At 41.1% G+C, this 15,256-nt stretch overlaps 1 protein-coding gene across 1 annotated transcript in view; it reads right to left on the bottom strand.

Annotated features, from left to right (window-relative positions):
* The window catches only part of LOC112963975 (ralBP1-associated Eps domain-containing protein 2-like), a 60,026-nt gene extending 45,662 nt beyond the window's left edge, over positions 1-14,364 (bottom strand). Inside the window, exon 1 of the mRNA XM_026061517.1 lies at positions 14,329-14,364. Within this exon, the coding sequence (XP_025917302.1) occupies positions 14,329-14,364 (36 nt within the window). The remainder of the gene's footprint in view (positions 1-14,328) is intronic.
* Between the last annotated feature and the right edge of the window lie 892 nt (positions 14,365-15,256).

Raw genomic sequence — 15,256 nt, 5'->3', positions numbered from 1 at the left:
TGGCCAGTACAAGAGAATTATTCTTCAGGGCTTTGTCAAGTCTAGTTTTAACTGACTGGAGTGATGGAAGCTCCATCTCTTCCTTTGGGAGAAAGCTGCACATTTGAGCAAAGCTCCATGCTAGCAAATATTTCCTGATATTAAGCCTGTATTTTTCTTCTTTTTTAAAGTGATCCCTTTAATGCTGGCTTGATCCAAGATTTTTTCCCAGTGAACTCAGCTCTCTCAGACCTGGAATGTTTACTGGAATGTATGTCTTTTCACCCCTAGATTGTGATTTGAAATCCACTCTCAGCTTATAGTGACTGGAAGCTGTGGTTGTAGCATATGTTCTTACAGATCCCTGTGAAATAGGTTAACTTGTAGTCCCATTCTGAAGGTGCACATATTCACACAACAAAAGCAGTGCACCTTCTCTGTTGCTGAGCCAAGGGCTGGTGGAAGTTGAAAAATCCTTTTGTGACTTGCAGAAACACTTCCAGGCAGGAGGTGAAGTGCCCAGGCAAAAGCAAGGTGAGGGAGCTTTTGCTGTTGCTGCGTTGGGTGTAGCTGAGTTATTCAAAGTATTTTGATTTTCATGCTTCTTCGCTCTCTGGCACCTCTCAACAGAAAAGAAAAAGCAGACACATTGTAGGAAAATAAAGATCTTGGCAGAATGGGGGTCTTTTTTATTTAGAAAGGATATTTGAATGTAGGGTTTTCTTTTGAGATCCAAGATACATAACTGAATAACTTCCTCACTAATTAAGTGTTTAGCATCTTTGGTTGCAACAGAAATTGGAGGTGGGGAACCATGAAGGAGGCTGGTTGAAGTGAAAGAACAGATTTATTGTGCTGAGCTGGTTTTAACCCTTGGAGGACACCTGGGATCCAGGTTGTGAATGAGGAAAATGATGGGAGGAGAGAGAGGCAAATGCTGGAGCTCAGTGCTGTAGCCACTCCCTGCAGCTGACTGCAGGGCTGTGAACCTAGTCTCTGTGTCAAACCAGCCTGACATTTGGCAAGTCCAGGCTCAGACATGGCAGATGACATTGCACTGTGGTTAAATGTGACATGTGACTACTTCTGTCACATTATGATATTGCAGAGGCCAGGTTACACATCTCCAGAGTATGGGTGGCAGAACAAGCTAGCTGCCTTTTCTCCTCCAGGTAGGAGGGATGACATTGGCCTAGTTACCTGCCTTTCACAGGGAAAGAGAGAGAGAGAGGGCAAGAAAGACAGAAGTTCAAGTGCTGGACAGGACTCAAAGTTTCAGAGCTGTCAGTGCCAAGTCCTCAGCACTGACGTGTCAGTGCTTGTTCACGAAGTGTCCTCGGGATCAGGTTCAGAATTTCAGCCAGATAATTCGATGATCCTTGCTTCATCGTGTGGCTTTCATCACATTAGAAAATCTGTGTCACTCTTCAAGTGACGCTGGTGGTTTGTTCTGGGAAGATGTGGCAGTGTCTTTTAAGAGAGCTGAAGGCTTCATTCTTCATTTCTTGCTCCACATATGGTGAGGAAATGCCAACAAGCACTTTGTCAGTCATTTCCCTGAGGATCTAGGAGCAATTACAGCACGTCTGCTCTGTTACTTGCTGGTACATCATTTTTACTACACAGTTCATGAGACAGGTGAAAACCTTATAATGAAACTGTTAGCATCCTCTCTTCTCCCTCCCTCAGATAAAACAGCAGAACTGCTGGCACAACTTTGCTCTGCAGTTTTTCTAGAATGAGTCAAAGGTGTCTGTTGTCTATTTTTTGAATGTCAGAAAAACCTCCTAGGCCCTGCTACGCAAAGGAATTGCATAGAAAGGTTATTTGCCCTGAGGACTGGCCAGGTTAAATTGTGCAAATACGCCAGTGAGATATTGTTCAGAAAGTTACAAATGAGAGCTTAGTTGGTGAGTTATCCCTGCTTCTTGCTCCATCTCTTGGTCATTTCTTCACACACTGCAGTCTCCTTGCAAAGCATTCCTCATTCAAAATTATTTCATTCTTTATTTTTTCCCCTGAGAAATTGTACTCTGTATGGATTGCTTCCCAGTTGAAAGCTTTGTTAATTAGCTATGCTCTATTTCAAGGTTTATAATATACTTCTCTGTGTGCTGTACAAATTAGCATGCCCCCACTATCTTTAGGAGGGCTTGAACAGGCTGCTGCAGCTTGGCAAAAGCAGAGAAGACAGATTAGCTTCCTGTGGATTTTTTTTTTTTTTTTTTTCTCTTCTGGGTGAGCCAGGCCATACCTAAAGCATCATTCCCTAGCAAACATTGTTTCATGTGAAATTTAGCAGCTGAGTGTGGAGCTTCATTTAATTTTCTGTGATCACAGTCACACAGCGTAAAAATAATTGTGGATCCTTGTTTCAAGAGGTAACATAAGATCCTCTAAGCTCAAAAGCTGCAACACCAGGACTCTGGTAAAGGGCTTTGCAAGCCTTTCCTCACTTTTCTCAAGCCAAGACCTGCTCCATATCAGGCTGTAAACTTAGGGGGCAACTTTAAAATACCTCATTGCTGAGTATGCGAGGAAGCAAACTTAAAATGTGCCTGCTGCAGGAATTTGTGTGGGTAAAATTTGATCACTCTGATGTTCATGGGAAATGAATGAAGAAGCAGTATAAGCACGGCCACAGTGAATTAATTTGGAAAGTTAAACAAATTCTAGTCAAAATTTTTTTTTTCAGCTTTCACTGAGCTTTGCTGCAAGTCCAGTTGTGTAAAACCATCTGTTCTCTTTCAGGGCAATCTTAATAAGTGCCACTGATAATATTGCAACTCCAACCTTTAGAGGATCTCTGAGCCTTTATTTTGGTCCCTTAAACATGAGGAGTTGCAATCTTGCCATCTTGTTTGCACTCAGAACATTTGATGATGGTAAATCTGTCATCTCTCCTTGAATAAAATCACTCCTTCCTGACAGTCTCTCTTATTTGAAGCAAATTCCTGTTGTGCTTTAAACAGTTGCTTATTACTGACTGGCATAAATTAATGTCTATGCTGTGACTTATAGTCACTCACATTAGATTTATATGTGTGGTAATTGCCCTGATAAAATATGTTCCTACTGTAGATGAATGGGTGAAATGCCTCCTGGAGACTGCCTATTGCCAGCTTCTCCTATGTATATGCTGTAGTTCTTTGACAAGTTAACTCAAAAAGCAACTTTTTATAGTGAAAAGCTCTTTAAAATATTTTTCAAAGTTTTCATACAGCATCTTCTGGAGAAAATTTTTAATCAAAATAAAATCATTATTTTTATTTCACTTCATGTTCAAATTTCCATTTAAACTTGATTCCTAAAGAGAAACACATTTCATTTTAGCTTTTGCTCCTTGCTTCTTTGTTCTTTCCCCCTGCAAAAAGGAGAGAAAAATATGTGAAAAAAAGAAATACACACACATGAAAAATGCAACAAAGCACAGGAGAAATCTTTCTTATGATTTTACTTTCCTCAAAGGCAGAAGGAAAAAAAAGTACCAGTTTTTCTCACTTTTATTACCTTTTCCACATCTTCTAACATAAAAAAGAAAATACATCAAAATGCTTGTCCTTCACTTTCTCAGGCTTCTGAATTGTTAAAAATTCTTTTGGGTGGAGAAAGGATGAGGAGGGAAGAGAGAAAAGTGAAGAAAATTAGGAAGGAAGAAGGAAGGAGGAATCAACAGCCTAAATATCTAATACCTGAAAACTGCATAACAACAAAAGTTCACTGGAAATGAAAAAAAAAAAAGAGGGTAAAAATGGCCAGAGTGAATAGATTTGGAAAGTTACATGTTTAAAATATATCTGCATACCAGGATTGTTTATAGGGAGAGCCTTTTTTTGACAAATTATATTTTTCAGCAGGAAAACTTCTTCCAACTTTGTTGCTTTGATCTGAAGTGAAAGTTCTTTTTTCAGGAACCCTCTTCTCTATTAAAGTTTCTGAATCTTAAACCAACACCTTCTCTATTTTATTTGATTATATATATGTTGTACATTTCTGGAGTGGATATATCTCAAAGGACCATTGCAGAGAGCACAGCATATATTCATAATATGCTGTAGGCTGGAGAGCTGTAAAAAAACCTCTGCACAGGACAGCATACAACTGCACAGAAGGGAGTCTGGAAAAAAACTTAACCAGAATCACTAAGGGAAACTTCTGCTCTTACCACTAGCATCATGAGGTCTTTACTTTCCGCAAAGCCCAGCAACGAGCTCAGTCTCTGAGGTCTCATCTAAAAGATCTCATGATATGCATTTTATCTGTCCGAGGATAAACTGCTTGATGGGTTCTGCTGGGATTTGAAGCTGTGGTTCTATGAAGTCTATCTATCTGCCTCAAACCAGTTGCTTAGATTTCTAAACCATCCCTGGTACATGACCCACAGAAGTCTTGGGAAGAGCAGTGTTTTGTCTACTTACAGAAAAGTGTCATCCAGACAAAAACCAAAAATGACTGCTTGTGTGGAGGGATGTCTTTTGTTCGCCTGTATCTGAAAGTATTGGGTTGTGCATTTTGCAGCTCCAGTCCATCTTTTCTCCATTGGTTCTGGCAAAAGTGAAGGAGCATTTAGCTCCTTTCCAAACACTTGTGGTATTTTTTCCACAGTTGCTGCACTGCATGTAGTGTGTAGTGTTCCATTGACTGGAAAACATCCAGAGGATGGCAGAGGAAGACCTTTCCTCCCATCCTTTAGAAGCAGGAAATGCTTTAACAGGGACCTCAAGGGCATTTTATGGTGGTGGCCTTGGTCCAAAGGTCAGAGCTGGTCTGTCAGTCTGTCCTCAGCTAGGGAGCCACTGAAAAGAAGTTCCTAGCTTCTCTGAAACTGAACTGGATTGTGCTTATCTGCTGACTGCTTCCCTTGTTTGCTCCAGCTCACCATGCTCACAGAGTCCATCTAGCTCGGCCTCCAGGAGAGGGAGTCAGAGGTGGTTGTGCTTAGGCGGTAATTCCTGTGCCTCATGGTCTGACACCTCCCTCTTTGAGAAGCTTTTCTCTGCAGTGACAACAATAACAGAAGATCCCTTTTCTGGTTTGGTCAAGGTTGGAAGCTGAGCTCGTGTTTGTATATCCTGGCTGTTGAAATGGAAAGTGTGAATTTTACAGAAAATTAAATCTGCAGAAAAGAAGAATGATGAAGGGGGAGGGGGTCACCCTGGAGAAGGAGAGACTTGCAGATGGAGATCCCATTATATCCAGACCTCACAGTGTCTCCCCAGTCATTCATGCCAAGTGCAATGTGTGCTGGGTGTGAGGCAAAAGGCTTCAGACTTCGCCAAAGAAAGAGGCCTCAGCATGTGTTGCTGTGTTTAGCACTAAAGTCGGTATGGACCCTGGCCAGCTGCCAGTCACACTGGCATTACTGATATTAGATACCATTGTGTTAAGCTTAGCACTTTTTGCAGGCCAGAGAAATTCCTTTTGTGTTTCCTGTACTCCTAACACATTTAAAAAAGAGTTTCAACTTCAGAAAGAAAAGGCACAAGTAGTATAAACAAACTGCCGGCAACCAGCAGGCACAGGCGGGAAAGAAGGCTGAGATGAAATCAAGATGAAATCACCCTTGCTGTACTCAGTGTGGATTGCGGTTCATTAGCTATTAGGCTTGGGCTGAAGTTTTATAAATAACAGGGAAAGACATTCCCCCATTCCCTGAATTGCCTTTTGCAGAAGTGCTATTAGATCACTTGAGAGAATTGGAAAAGAGAAGTGGCTAATTAGAGCCACGGGGAACTGCACATTGGTGATGCCAGTTGGCTTGTGTTGACCTGTTTGTGACTGCAAAGTCAGTTTGGATCCATTTTTTGGTGCTTCGTGATTTTTCTTTCTTTAAATGACATAATTTTATAGTCTAGGAAAAGCCAGAAATAGTGGAAGAAAAGAAATAAGTGTGTGTTCTTTCCAACATTCCTCCATGAGGCGACCCATGCCAGTCCCAGCCCTCAGCCCCAAACTCCATGCTAGGTAGCTGCGTGAGATAACCTCTTGAGACACTTTCAGCTCTCACAGCAGGATTTGCAGATTCTATGATCTTGGGCTTTTTGGTAACATATTCTTTTATAACTATTAAAAACTGGGGTAAAGTAAGCTAAGATACAAGGTTTCAGAAAATAGGACTGTTCTTAATGGTTGGTGTACCATCATCCTTTAAAATGAGAAGAAGAAACAAGACTATGATAATATCTAGGTAGGCTCCTGCTGATACTGGCAATGGTCCCAATGTTGTCTGCACCCTGCTGTGTTTTAATACCACTGCAGGGTCTTGCCAGCACTGTGAATCCATGCAAAAATTGAAAGCAAGGCAAGGCACAAATGTGGCAAATAGCAGAGGTATATTTAAGAGCTCAGCTTGTGTTAAGCTAGTTCTTTAACTGCCTAAAAGGCAAGCAGTTATTCCCAGCCTGTGTGAGTAGAATGTTTCCAGAACGTTTCTCATCACGTTCTCCATTGTCCCAATTTTATTGCTCGTCCTTTCTTGAGATCTGCCTTTCTGCTTTCTTTCCCTCTTGTTGTCACCACTGTGACTGGTCAGCTTGTGAATTTATCCCAGGAATGGGATGGGAATGAAAGCCCTGTAGAATGGCTAGGGGAGAGAAATCCAGACAGAGAAAGTAACTGGTGACAGGTCCACAGGGAAGTTATCATCCAGTTACTGCTACCAGTCTTTCTACTAGTTCAAGTGATGAAGGACCAAGCTGTGAGCCTAGTAATCCCAGTCCAGTAGGTGCCCCGTGGGTGGAGGCCACTATGGTTCTATATGAAACTTTTTCTACTTTTTGAATTCCTACATTGTTTCTTGTATGAAAATCCATAATAGATAACAGATGTCTTGTGTTTCTCTGCTTTCCTCGCTTCACACCTGCCAGCTTCAATGAATGAGATGAACATCCTGCATGTGAAAGCTTCACTCAGCTCAGCCTGGATTCATCTTGAGATGGGGCCTTCTTGCAAGCTGAAGGAGGCAGGGGTTCTATGGGAATATGGGCTTGCAATCATGAAAATAAAGATGGTAACTTAGCGTGTATAATCATGCTATCTATATTAATATTGCATAAGCATTTTCCAGTTTTGTGTCATTGTCTTTCTATCCTTAATGATTTTTATATAGATTTTAAAAGGGTATGATTATAATTATATTGCAGAGTAGAATTATGTCTATGGGGAAGCAATTTTATGTCTTGTCTGTGAGAGAATTGCTCAAATGTAGCTGGTGTTCAAGTGTAGCTGGACAGAGGTGCACATTCATAAGAGTTCATAGCTGTAGTTTGAAATATATTGTTAATTCTATGTATTTGAGTGCCTGTAAATTTTCAAACAGAAATAATCTTGTAATTTCCCTAAAAGTTAGAAAAGTACATCATTCCCATTAACAGCCACTTTTATGTCATTTTTAATTGTAAGGTTTGTTTCCATGTTATTCTCTCCAGCCCTTTAGGGAAGAAATGCTTCTCTTTCCTCCTCTTTTTTAATTCAAAAATAGATACAAGAATACAAAATGTCCAGTATAAATTGCACTGAATATAGGCATGCTTTGGTCCACTGGACAGAAATTTAAGAGAGTTATGAATATAGGAGAAGGAGTGATATTTTAGTGATTGTTCTATAGTTCTATCTGTCATGTTGCTACTTGCATTTGCTGTAAATCTGTACCAAATCTGAGACTATAATCCACCTCAGATATTCCAGGAATACTGAGGAAATGGGGAGTCATTGTTTATAAAATTCTGGAAAGGATGCACTTTAAAAGCAGCCATCTTTGCATAGCCTCAAAGTTAAATTTGGCTGGCAGCCAAATCCGCCAGTAGGTTGGAAAGGAATCTGTGAGCAGACTGTAGATGCTGCATACAGCCCACTGGAGAATGCTCTCAGCCATAAGGACATAAGGCAGGAATGCTCCAGTGTTCCTACAACAGGGTGGACAGTCTGGGAGGGACAATCAAATGTAATTCAGCCGTCTTTATTGCTGTTCAAAAGATGGAATTTAATGCCTGAGTTTACAGGAATTAGAGAGGAGTCAGCCTTTCTGTTTGACACAAATGTTGCTTTGAGCTGTTTCAGGCACCATAAAATTTTACTCAGATCTGCTCAGACATGAACATTCACCTACAAAAGAGTGTGAAAGGCTGCGACAATGTAATGTGAATGGTGGCTGAGAATAAATGAGATCAGAAAGTCTTAACCATTTCTTTGCTAGCTGATAATGATTGAAAATCAATTAGAAATAAGCAGAGCAGTGACAAATCCTATGAGCAAATCTTAAAACAGGAGCTCAGTTCAGTTTAGGATATCATTAGGGTCTTTGCTAATTCACATGTGTTTGTACACAGGAATAATTTCCAGGCGTTTCAAGTAAATGTTCACAGTGTTAAAAAAGTCATGAATTTCAGCTTAAAAAATCTACTACGCCTGGCTTTTTGGACTTTTTGTTGTTGTTGTTTTAATGCTATCTTTAATAGTTTTAAATCTTAATGTAGTCATGAAGCAGATCCGCTTTGATATGGTTGAGATCAGAAATTATATGCTATAATGTTCAAACAGATTACAAATACTCTACTATTTGAAAGAAACAATCTTCTCATTATTCTTCATGGCCGGACTGAATGAGCAATAGCTATGTGACAATTTGTATCTAAGCTGCTGAATCACAGTTAGTAATCCTGTAGCTGAGTTGCCATGTTAAGAGCTAAATTTAATTTTCCAAATTATTAAGAAAAAAAACAAGTGCTTAGCAGTGGCTAATGTAATTAAGATTGTAATAGATTTCAGTTACAAAAAGTGACAGGAGATAAGGAAGTACAATGAAGGCTGAACAAAAGGCTATGCTTAGCTCAGCGTGGAACTCCCCAGAGACAACTTATGAAGTCCAGGGAAGATAAACATGTCACGAAATTAATTCCAAAGTGTTTTGTAGAAGCATTTCTGTCTCCACCTTGAAATTGCTTTGCTGTCCTTCCTAGCTATAAAAAGTTCAGTCAACCATTCAGAGATCAGAAATATCCTCAAGTTATGTAAACAAGCATAGGCTACTGAAAGTGAACTGATAAAGCAAATAATTTTCCAGATGAGCCACAGAAGCCACAGAAATAGTTAACAAATGGGTTAATAAAAACCAGAGGTGTTCATTGACAATAGAAGGTTTGGCTGACTGCATTGTTTGTTGTACTTCGCCTGGATGTTTTCTGGAATGTAGTTAGCCAGAAAAAAAAACAGATGGTAGTGTGCAGATCCTCAAACCCTTCCTGAGGACTGTGCACGAGGTCCAGGCTGGTTCTTTGTTCAGCCTATAGTGGTGGGAGCAGAGTGTGATACTTGCTGCTATTAGGGATGGCCATTTGGAAGTGGATGCATAAGAAAGCAGCCTAAATGCTGCTCAGTCAGTGAACAGTGTGCCTGTGGGAATGGGATTGGGATTAGTACCATTGATTTCTGGCACAAGAGAGGAAGGCAGGAAGGGAGGAAGGAGGGGAAGAGCAAGCAAGCTCTGAGTGGAAGAACAGGACACAAAAATTCCACAAGAACTGAAACTCTTGGTTACGTCAAAGTAAAATGGAAAGAGTTCAAACAACATTTTGAACCATGGATGTCAGTCAAACGGAAGACATGAGGGAAGTAGCCTTGCTTTTATCTTTGGTTTGTTTTGCAGCACTTAATGAATTTCATAGTTTTCACTAAATTTAGGAAAAAAACTACAAAATTATAAAATTATATATTTTGAAACATTTGTGTGAGAATGATCTGTATTAGACAGTTGTTTATAATCAGATAGTACAGAAGAAATTCTGGAAGAGTTTATAACTTTCCTCTTTTGGGGAGACAGTGGTTTGAATGACTGAGAAGAGGCCAGGTCATGGTGAAAATCTAGTAAAGAAATCTTAGAGAGCAGTTACAGGAAGATGCTTAGTTCTCCTTGTCAAAGAATTTAAAAAACACGATACAGTGGAAGTCTCTCTCTTCTCCTGCCCACATAGAATGGAAACTATGATAGATAGACAACGCTTGCATACGCAACATGACATAGATTTCAGCTGCATTGGGGAAAAAATGAACAGAAGCAGGAAGGACTGCAGAGTTCAGCCAGAATCAAACAAAAAACATACCAGACTGCACAGTGTCATAGCCCTTTTCAGATGGAAGAGGAAAAAATGCAAAGTTCAACAGAGCATCCACAGTGTGGACAAAGGAGATAACAGTATTTATGTCAGATGACTTTTCCAAAGGATCAGTGGTGTTGCTGTAACATAAGATGGTGAGTGTTGCTGTAACCCAACACCTGATGAGACTTGTACTTTTATACTGGACACTAACTGTAAAAGATTACCTGTGCATAGATGAAGGTAAAAGAGTAGTGGTTGTACCTCCCCTGAAAGGTATATGTATAAGCTAGATTTTGATGTTTGTAACAGAATGGAAGTCCTGAATACATGCTAGTAGAAAGAAGAGGGTCCCTTATTGGAATAAAGATGAACTGACCCCTCAGTCTTCCCAGCAAGGTGCTTTTATTAGAGGGAGCAGAGATCGAGACAATGAGGAAGACTTTGAGAACTTCTTCAAGAAGAAAGGGAAGCTCTCAGCAATAAAGAATAGAGCTGAAAGTACCCAGCTGTTATAATATTCTTTGTGATAGGAAAACTCCTTTTACCCTAGAACAGAGGCTTAGAGAAGTTCTTGAATAGGCCAGTAGCACTGACAATTGTATTGGCAGTGACAGAACCAAGATTGTTAGTACATCTGATGAACTTTGGATACTCAAAAGGACTAAAAATGTAAAAAGACAAGTTTTCCATTACCTGCAAGGAAAAAATATTAGGGCTATAGCTGCAGCCAGATATTTTCTATGCTAGATGCACCAGCAGGATTCTGGCAAGAGCCCCTCAAAATACAAAGCACATGTTTGTGCACATTCATCGCCCTCTTTGGGAGCTACAGTTTCTGCAGGCTATTTGGGCTATATTTGGTATTCAAGGTGTTTCACTAAGACAGTGAATTTTGAATGGTATGGAAGGTACTACATGCATACCGTCTTGACCTAGGGAGAAGCAGCAGCAGATCATTACCAAGGTTCTCAGGCAACCTTAGGAAGAGCTAGTGTTGCTGGAATAAAACTAAAAAATTACAGACATGATTTCTTTGCAGTGTAAAAAAGAGTGTGGAGAGATGTTAAAGCAGCAAGACACAAAGATAGATCTCTGGATGGTTAGAAAAACATCAGTATGCCTATCACAAATAAATTTCTTGGACCAGTGTAGAGCATAGCAAGGTTTGCACCTAGCTCAGGTACTTGAAGTAGCAAATACAGATTACAGGTGGGCAGAGACTTCCAGAAGACAGGGAATGCAAACTTTTAACAGCTGGCAATGTTGAAGGAGTTAATGGAAGAGGCTGGAGACTCAAGAGACTATAACAGTAAATGCAAACGTAAGTTGTCCACAGTTGCCTCCAAGGAGGGTATCAATATGGCTTTCCTATACTAGTGTGGTCAGAGTTGGAGACCAGTGGCTTATATGTCAAACACACCAACAAAAACAGAGAGTCAGCATGTTCAAATAGAGAAGGCGACTTTGGCCCCAGTCCACAAGTGTAAAATTTCACATCTTTATTTATGGGAGGCCAGTGTTAGCTGAAACTGACCATAAAACCCTACTAGCATTGCCAAAAGGGACCTGGTAACCTCTCACTCTGTAGTATGCACACATTTCTTTTTTAGCTACAAGTGTATGATTTGAAGATTAAAGACAAATCTGGGAAAGATTCAGTGGTTTCAGAGACATTTTAGAACATTAACCAAAAGAGCCGTGGAGCAAAGTTCGGAACGAGAAAGCATATATGATAATCTGATTTAAAATAAAACAAAGTAAAAACAAAAACCTGGCAGTTCTCAGATGAAGCATGAACTGTGAGTGCTAGGGTTACTGCTAGGGATACTCTTCAAGCTACTAGTTGAGAGTGGCTAGGAGAGTCCACAGTATCAGTTTGAGGTTAAGATCTCTTTACAAGGTGGAATTTTCTTTAAAGATGTGAGGTTGTTGAGCCCTAATGTACTGCAGGAAAAAAAAAAAAGAAAACATGCCATTGAAAAGTATAAAAGAACAGGAGACATTTCCCCTGGCAAAAGAATAATTGTTCTATGGGGAAAAGTAAGCATATGTTTATCTGTGTTATCTGGAAAAACTCTATGTACTTGTCCTGCACTACTATTCTAACCAACATAAGATATGCTTGATGTATGCTGTTGCAATGTAAGCAGCTGTCAAATCTAATTTTCTTTGACATGATATTACTGATGCAGTGAGGTCTGATAAACTAATGCCAATCTGCGGCCGTGAGTTCACGCAGTTGTAAGCAAATTTGGGGTTTGGATGTGAACTGCTAATCACTGTTATTCCCAATACAAAATATGGGTGGGAAATGGTATAAAAATAGCTAAAGAATGCCTAGTCAGACTCTGATCCATATTTAGCTCTCTTAAATTGCAGATTGTCAGCATGGCTTGTCACCCTCTGATGCTTTGCTGAGTAGAAAGCTAAAACCAGGAATGGCCCAAACTGTTAGAAACTGATGTCAGAGATACTAGAGGCTTGCCAAACTGCCAAAAAATGGATAAGGCAAAAAAAAAAAAAAAAATCGGTGTGATTCATAGTCTTGGGAATTGCCTCCACTTCTTGAACATGAGGTGTTAATCCATGGTGATAAGAAGTGATCAGCTGTGATGGACAGACTCTGTGGAAGGACAACAGACACCTTATCAGTTCCTAAAGAGAATGAGACACAGACCACTGAGCCTGCGAGAAGCTCAGATAGGCAATATCAAGAGCAGACTGAGCACTTTAGCCCTAAGATGTGGAATCACTAGAACAAGGGAGGTGACTCTGTCCTGAGATCAACGTCATTGACATCCTGGTGCAACTTACAGATCCAAATGTGTCAGGGCCCTCAGAGACCTAACTGACCATTGTCAATCAGCTTAGCTAATAAGTCGATTATAATGTTTATAACTATGCATTCTATTAATGCCAGGTTTTAAGTCTTGTTCTTAACTTACAGCTTGGGAGGGCTGGCTACTGTGGCAGGGCCAGCAGTTCGTTCGTGAATGACACAAGGAACAATTGTGCTTTCAAGACAGAGAGTCTAGTCTGCTCACTAAAGAAATAGATCGTTGTCATGTACAGCTGTTGGGAATGGACCTGTAATAAAGCTCTTGCAGGTGGCTTCTGGACTAGACCATGAATTAGGGACTTGGCTGACATGGCAAAGAGCAATGACTAGCTAGGTTTTGCAGCAAGCTGCTGGCACTGCTACAGTAGCCAACCATCTGGATGGTGCATGTGCAATTCCACCAAGCACTAGACCCTGGTAGATCCCAAAAGAGTAGGCAGGAGGATGCCCTTTGTTACAGGACAGCAGTCACTAGATGACTTTTAAAATGCTATCCAAGAGAAATGCAGGTACCTCTGCGATGTGGCTAATTCCATGCTTTGGTGATGTGCGAGCTGCAGTTTTAGAAACGTCGGTGATCCTTTCAGCAGGAAGCTTAGTGTTCAGCTTTTTCAGGCACTAAAATAACTTTAGAAGTCTGTCACCATCTGCCAACTGCAGCCAAGATCCATCCTGCATTCTCAGCCAATGTTTTATGGGGAGCTTCAGCGCACTGGAGCTTGTGACTGCTGCGTCCTTGCAGCTTGCAAGAGCTAATTCACAAGGTGTCTTCTCATATCTGACAAATAGGGTGCTTAGCAGCTGTGAAGGCAGCAAAAAAAGTCCTCAACAGTATGAAACAGCAGGGGTTGGACCAGGCACTTCAGAGGCAAATACAGGAATGGGAAGGACAGCAGAGTATGAGCATGAAAGCTGGGGAGAGGGGAGGTCAAAGTCTAGACACTTAGGAGCAAAGGTTCACTTTGAATAGAGAAGGGGCCCTGGTGGCCTCTAAAATTACCATAAATATCTGTTTACAGGAAGTGGTTGAACAGAACAGATCAAGTTAGGGCACCCAAGGGCCTTTAAAACTCAGAGAAATCCTGTGTTTATGAGGTAGAGGGGAATTGGTCAGAGCTGGGAACATTGGAAAGTTGTTGGTGAATGGACTGGCTTCAGTCAACCAAAGCTCTGGGAAAGCAGGGCTCAGCTGACACATGCAATCTGCAGATGGTGGCCCAGAACAGTGTCCACACTGCAGAACATATGCAATCCATGGGCAGCTTAATCTGCTTGCAAAATAAATGGGAAAATATCCCCACAGGGGAAACATATGTACTCAGGAGGCTCATTCCTGTGGCAGTCCGTGCTCCCTGAGCTGTTGAGCTTGTTCTCTTGAGTGCCTGAACAGCAGTCATCTAATATGAAAGGTCTTACCAAGCTGTCTGACTCTTTGCTCTTGCTCTCAGCCATCATACGGCTAAATGAGACTGGGGAAAAGAAGGAGGGGGGATAAAAGAAAAGCAGACAAAAAATGGAGCTCCCAATTACTGGCATGCACATCTCCACACAGACTAAGCAGAAAGAGCTCACAGTTAGCAAACTACTCATTAGAGCCAAGGCATTAAGGCATTTCTCCAGGGAAGGGTAAAACTGAACTCAGAGTCCAAAACTCTGCCAAAAATGCAAGGCAGGGGGAAGGGAGGAGAAGAAGTGGGTTGGGGGAAGAGAGTAGAAGGGAAGGATGGGAGAAAAAATATCAAGAAGAGCAAATGAATGATGGTAGGTAGGCAGGGAGAATGGCAGGGGAGAAGGAAGCAAGGACGAGCAGAAATGAGAATAGCTGAGCTGTGGGATGACTAAGGTGTTACAACACTTGGTAATTTCTCAGACTGCTCTCTCTCTAGGCTGCGGAGTAAACAGTTTTGCAGTGAGCAATTACTGCCCTGATGGAGAAAACAGCAAGTGCTTAAGAAGTTTTTTGGCTGCGGGGCCTGTCTGCGTTGCCTGCTGACTCAGGCCTCCAAAGTAATGCTTCCATGCAACATAGCAACAAAGCCAGGAGCAACCCTGATATGAGTACTCTGACTGAAATGCCTTGGGATAATCACAAACTTGGCTTTCTGTGAACTTTGGCTCCCTGCGGGTGGCTCAGTGGTTCTAATAACAACGCTATAGCATCAGATTCTCTGCTTGCTTAGCCTATCTTTACACCTCTGGCAGTTTTTCTCTTGAATTATACGAAGGGGTAAATTAGTGGAGAATTAGGGCCACAGTATTTTGTCATTCACTAAAGCCTCTGTCTGGCAATTCCAGAGCATTCTTGAGAGGTGAAACCACCTAAATAGCTAGCTATTATGACTGT

This window comes from Apteryx rowi, unplaced genomic scaffold (assembly GCF_003343035.1).
Source record: "Apteryx rowi isolate R43461 unplaced genomic scaffold, aptRow1 scaffold_181, whole genome shotgun sequence".
In the NCBI taxonomy this organism is placed as follows: Eukaryota; Metazoa; Chordata; class Aves; order Apterygiformes; family Apterygidae; genus Apteryx; species Apteryx rowi.
This window is presented reverse-complemented; position numbering and strand designations above follow the sequence as displayed.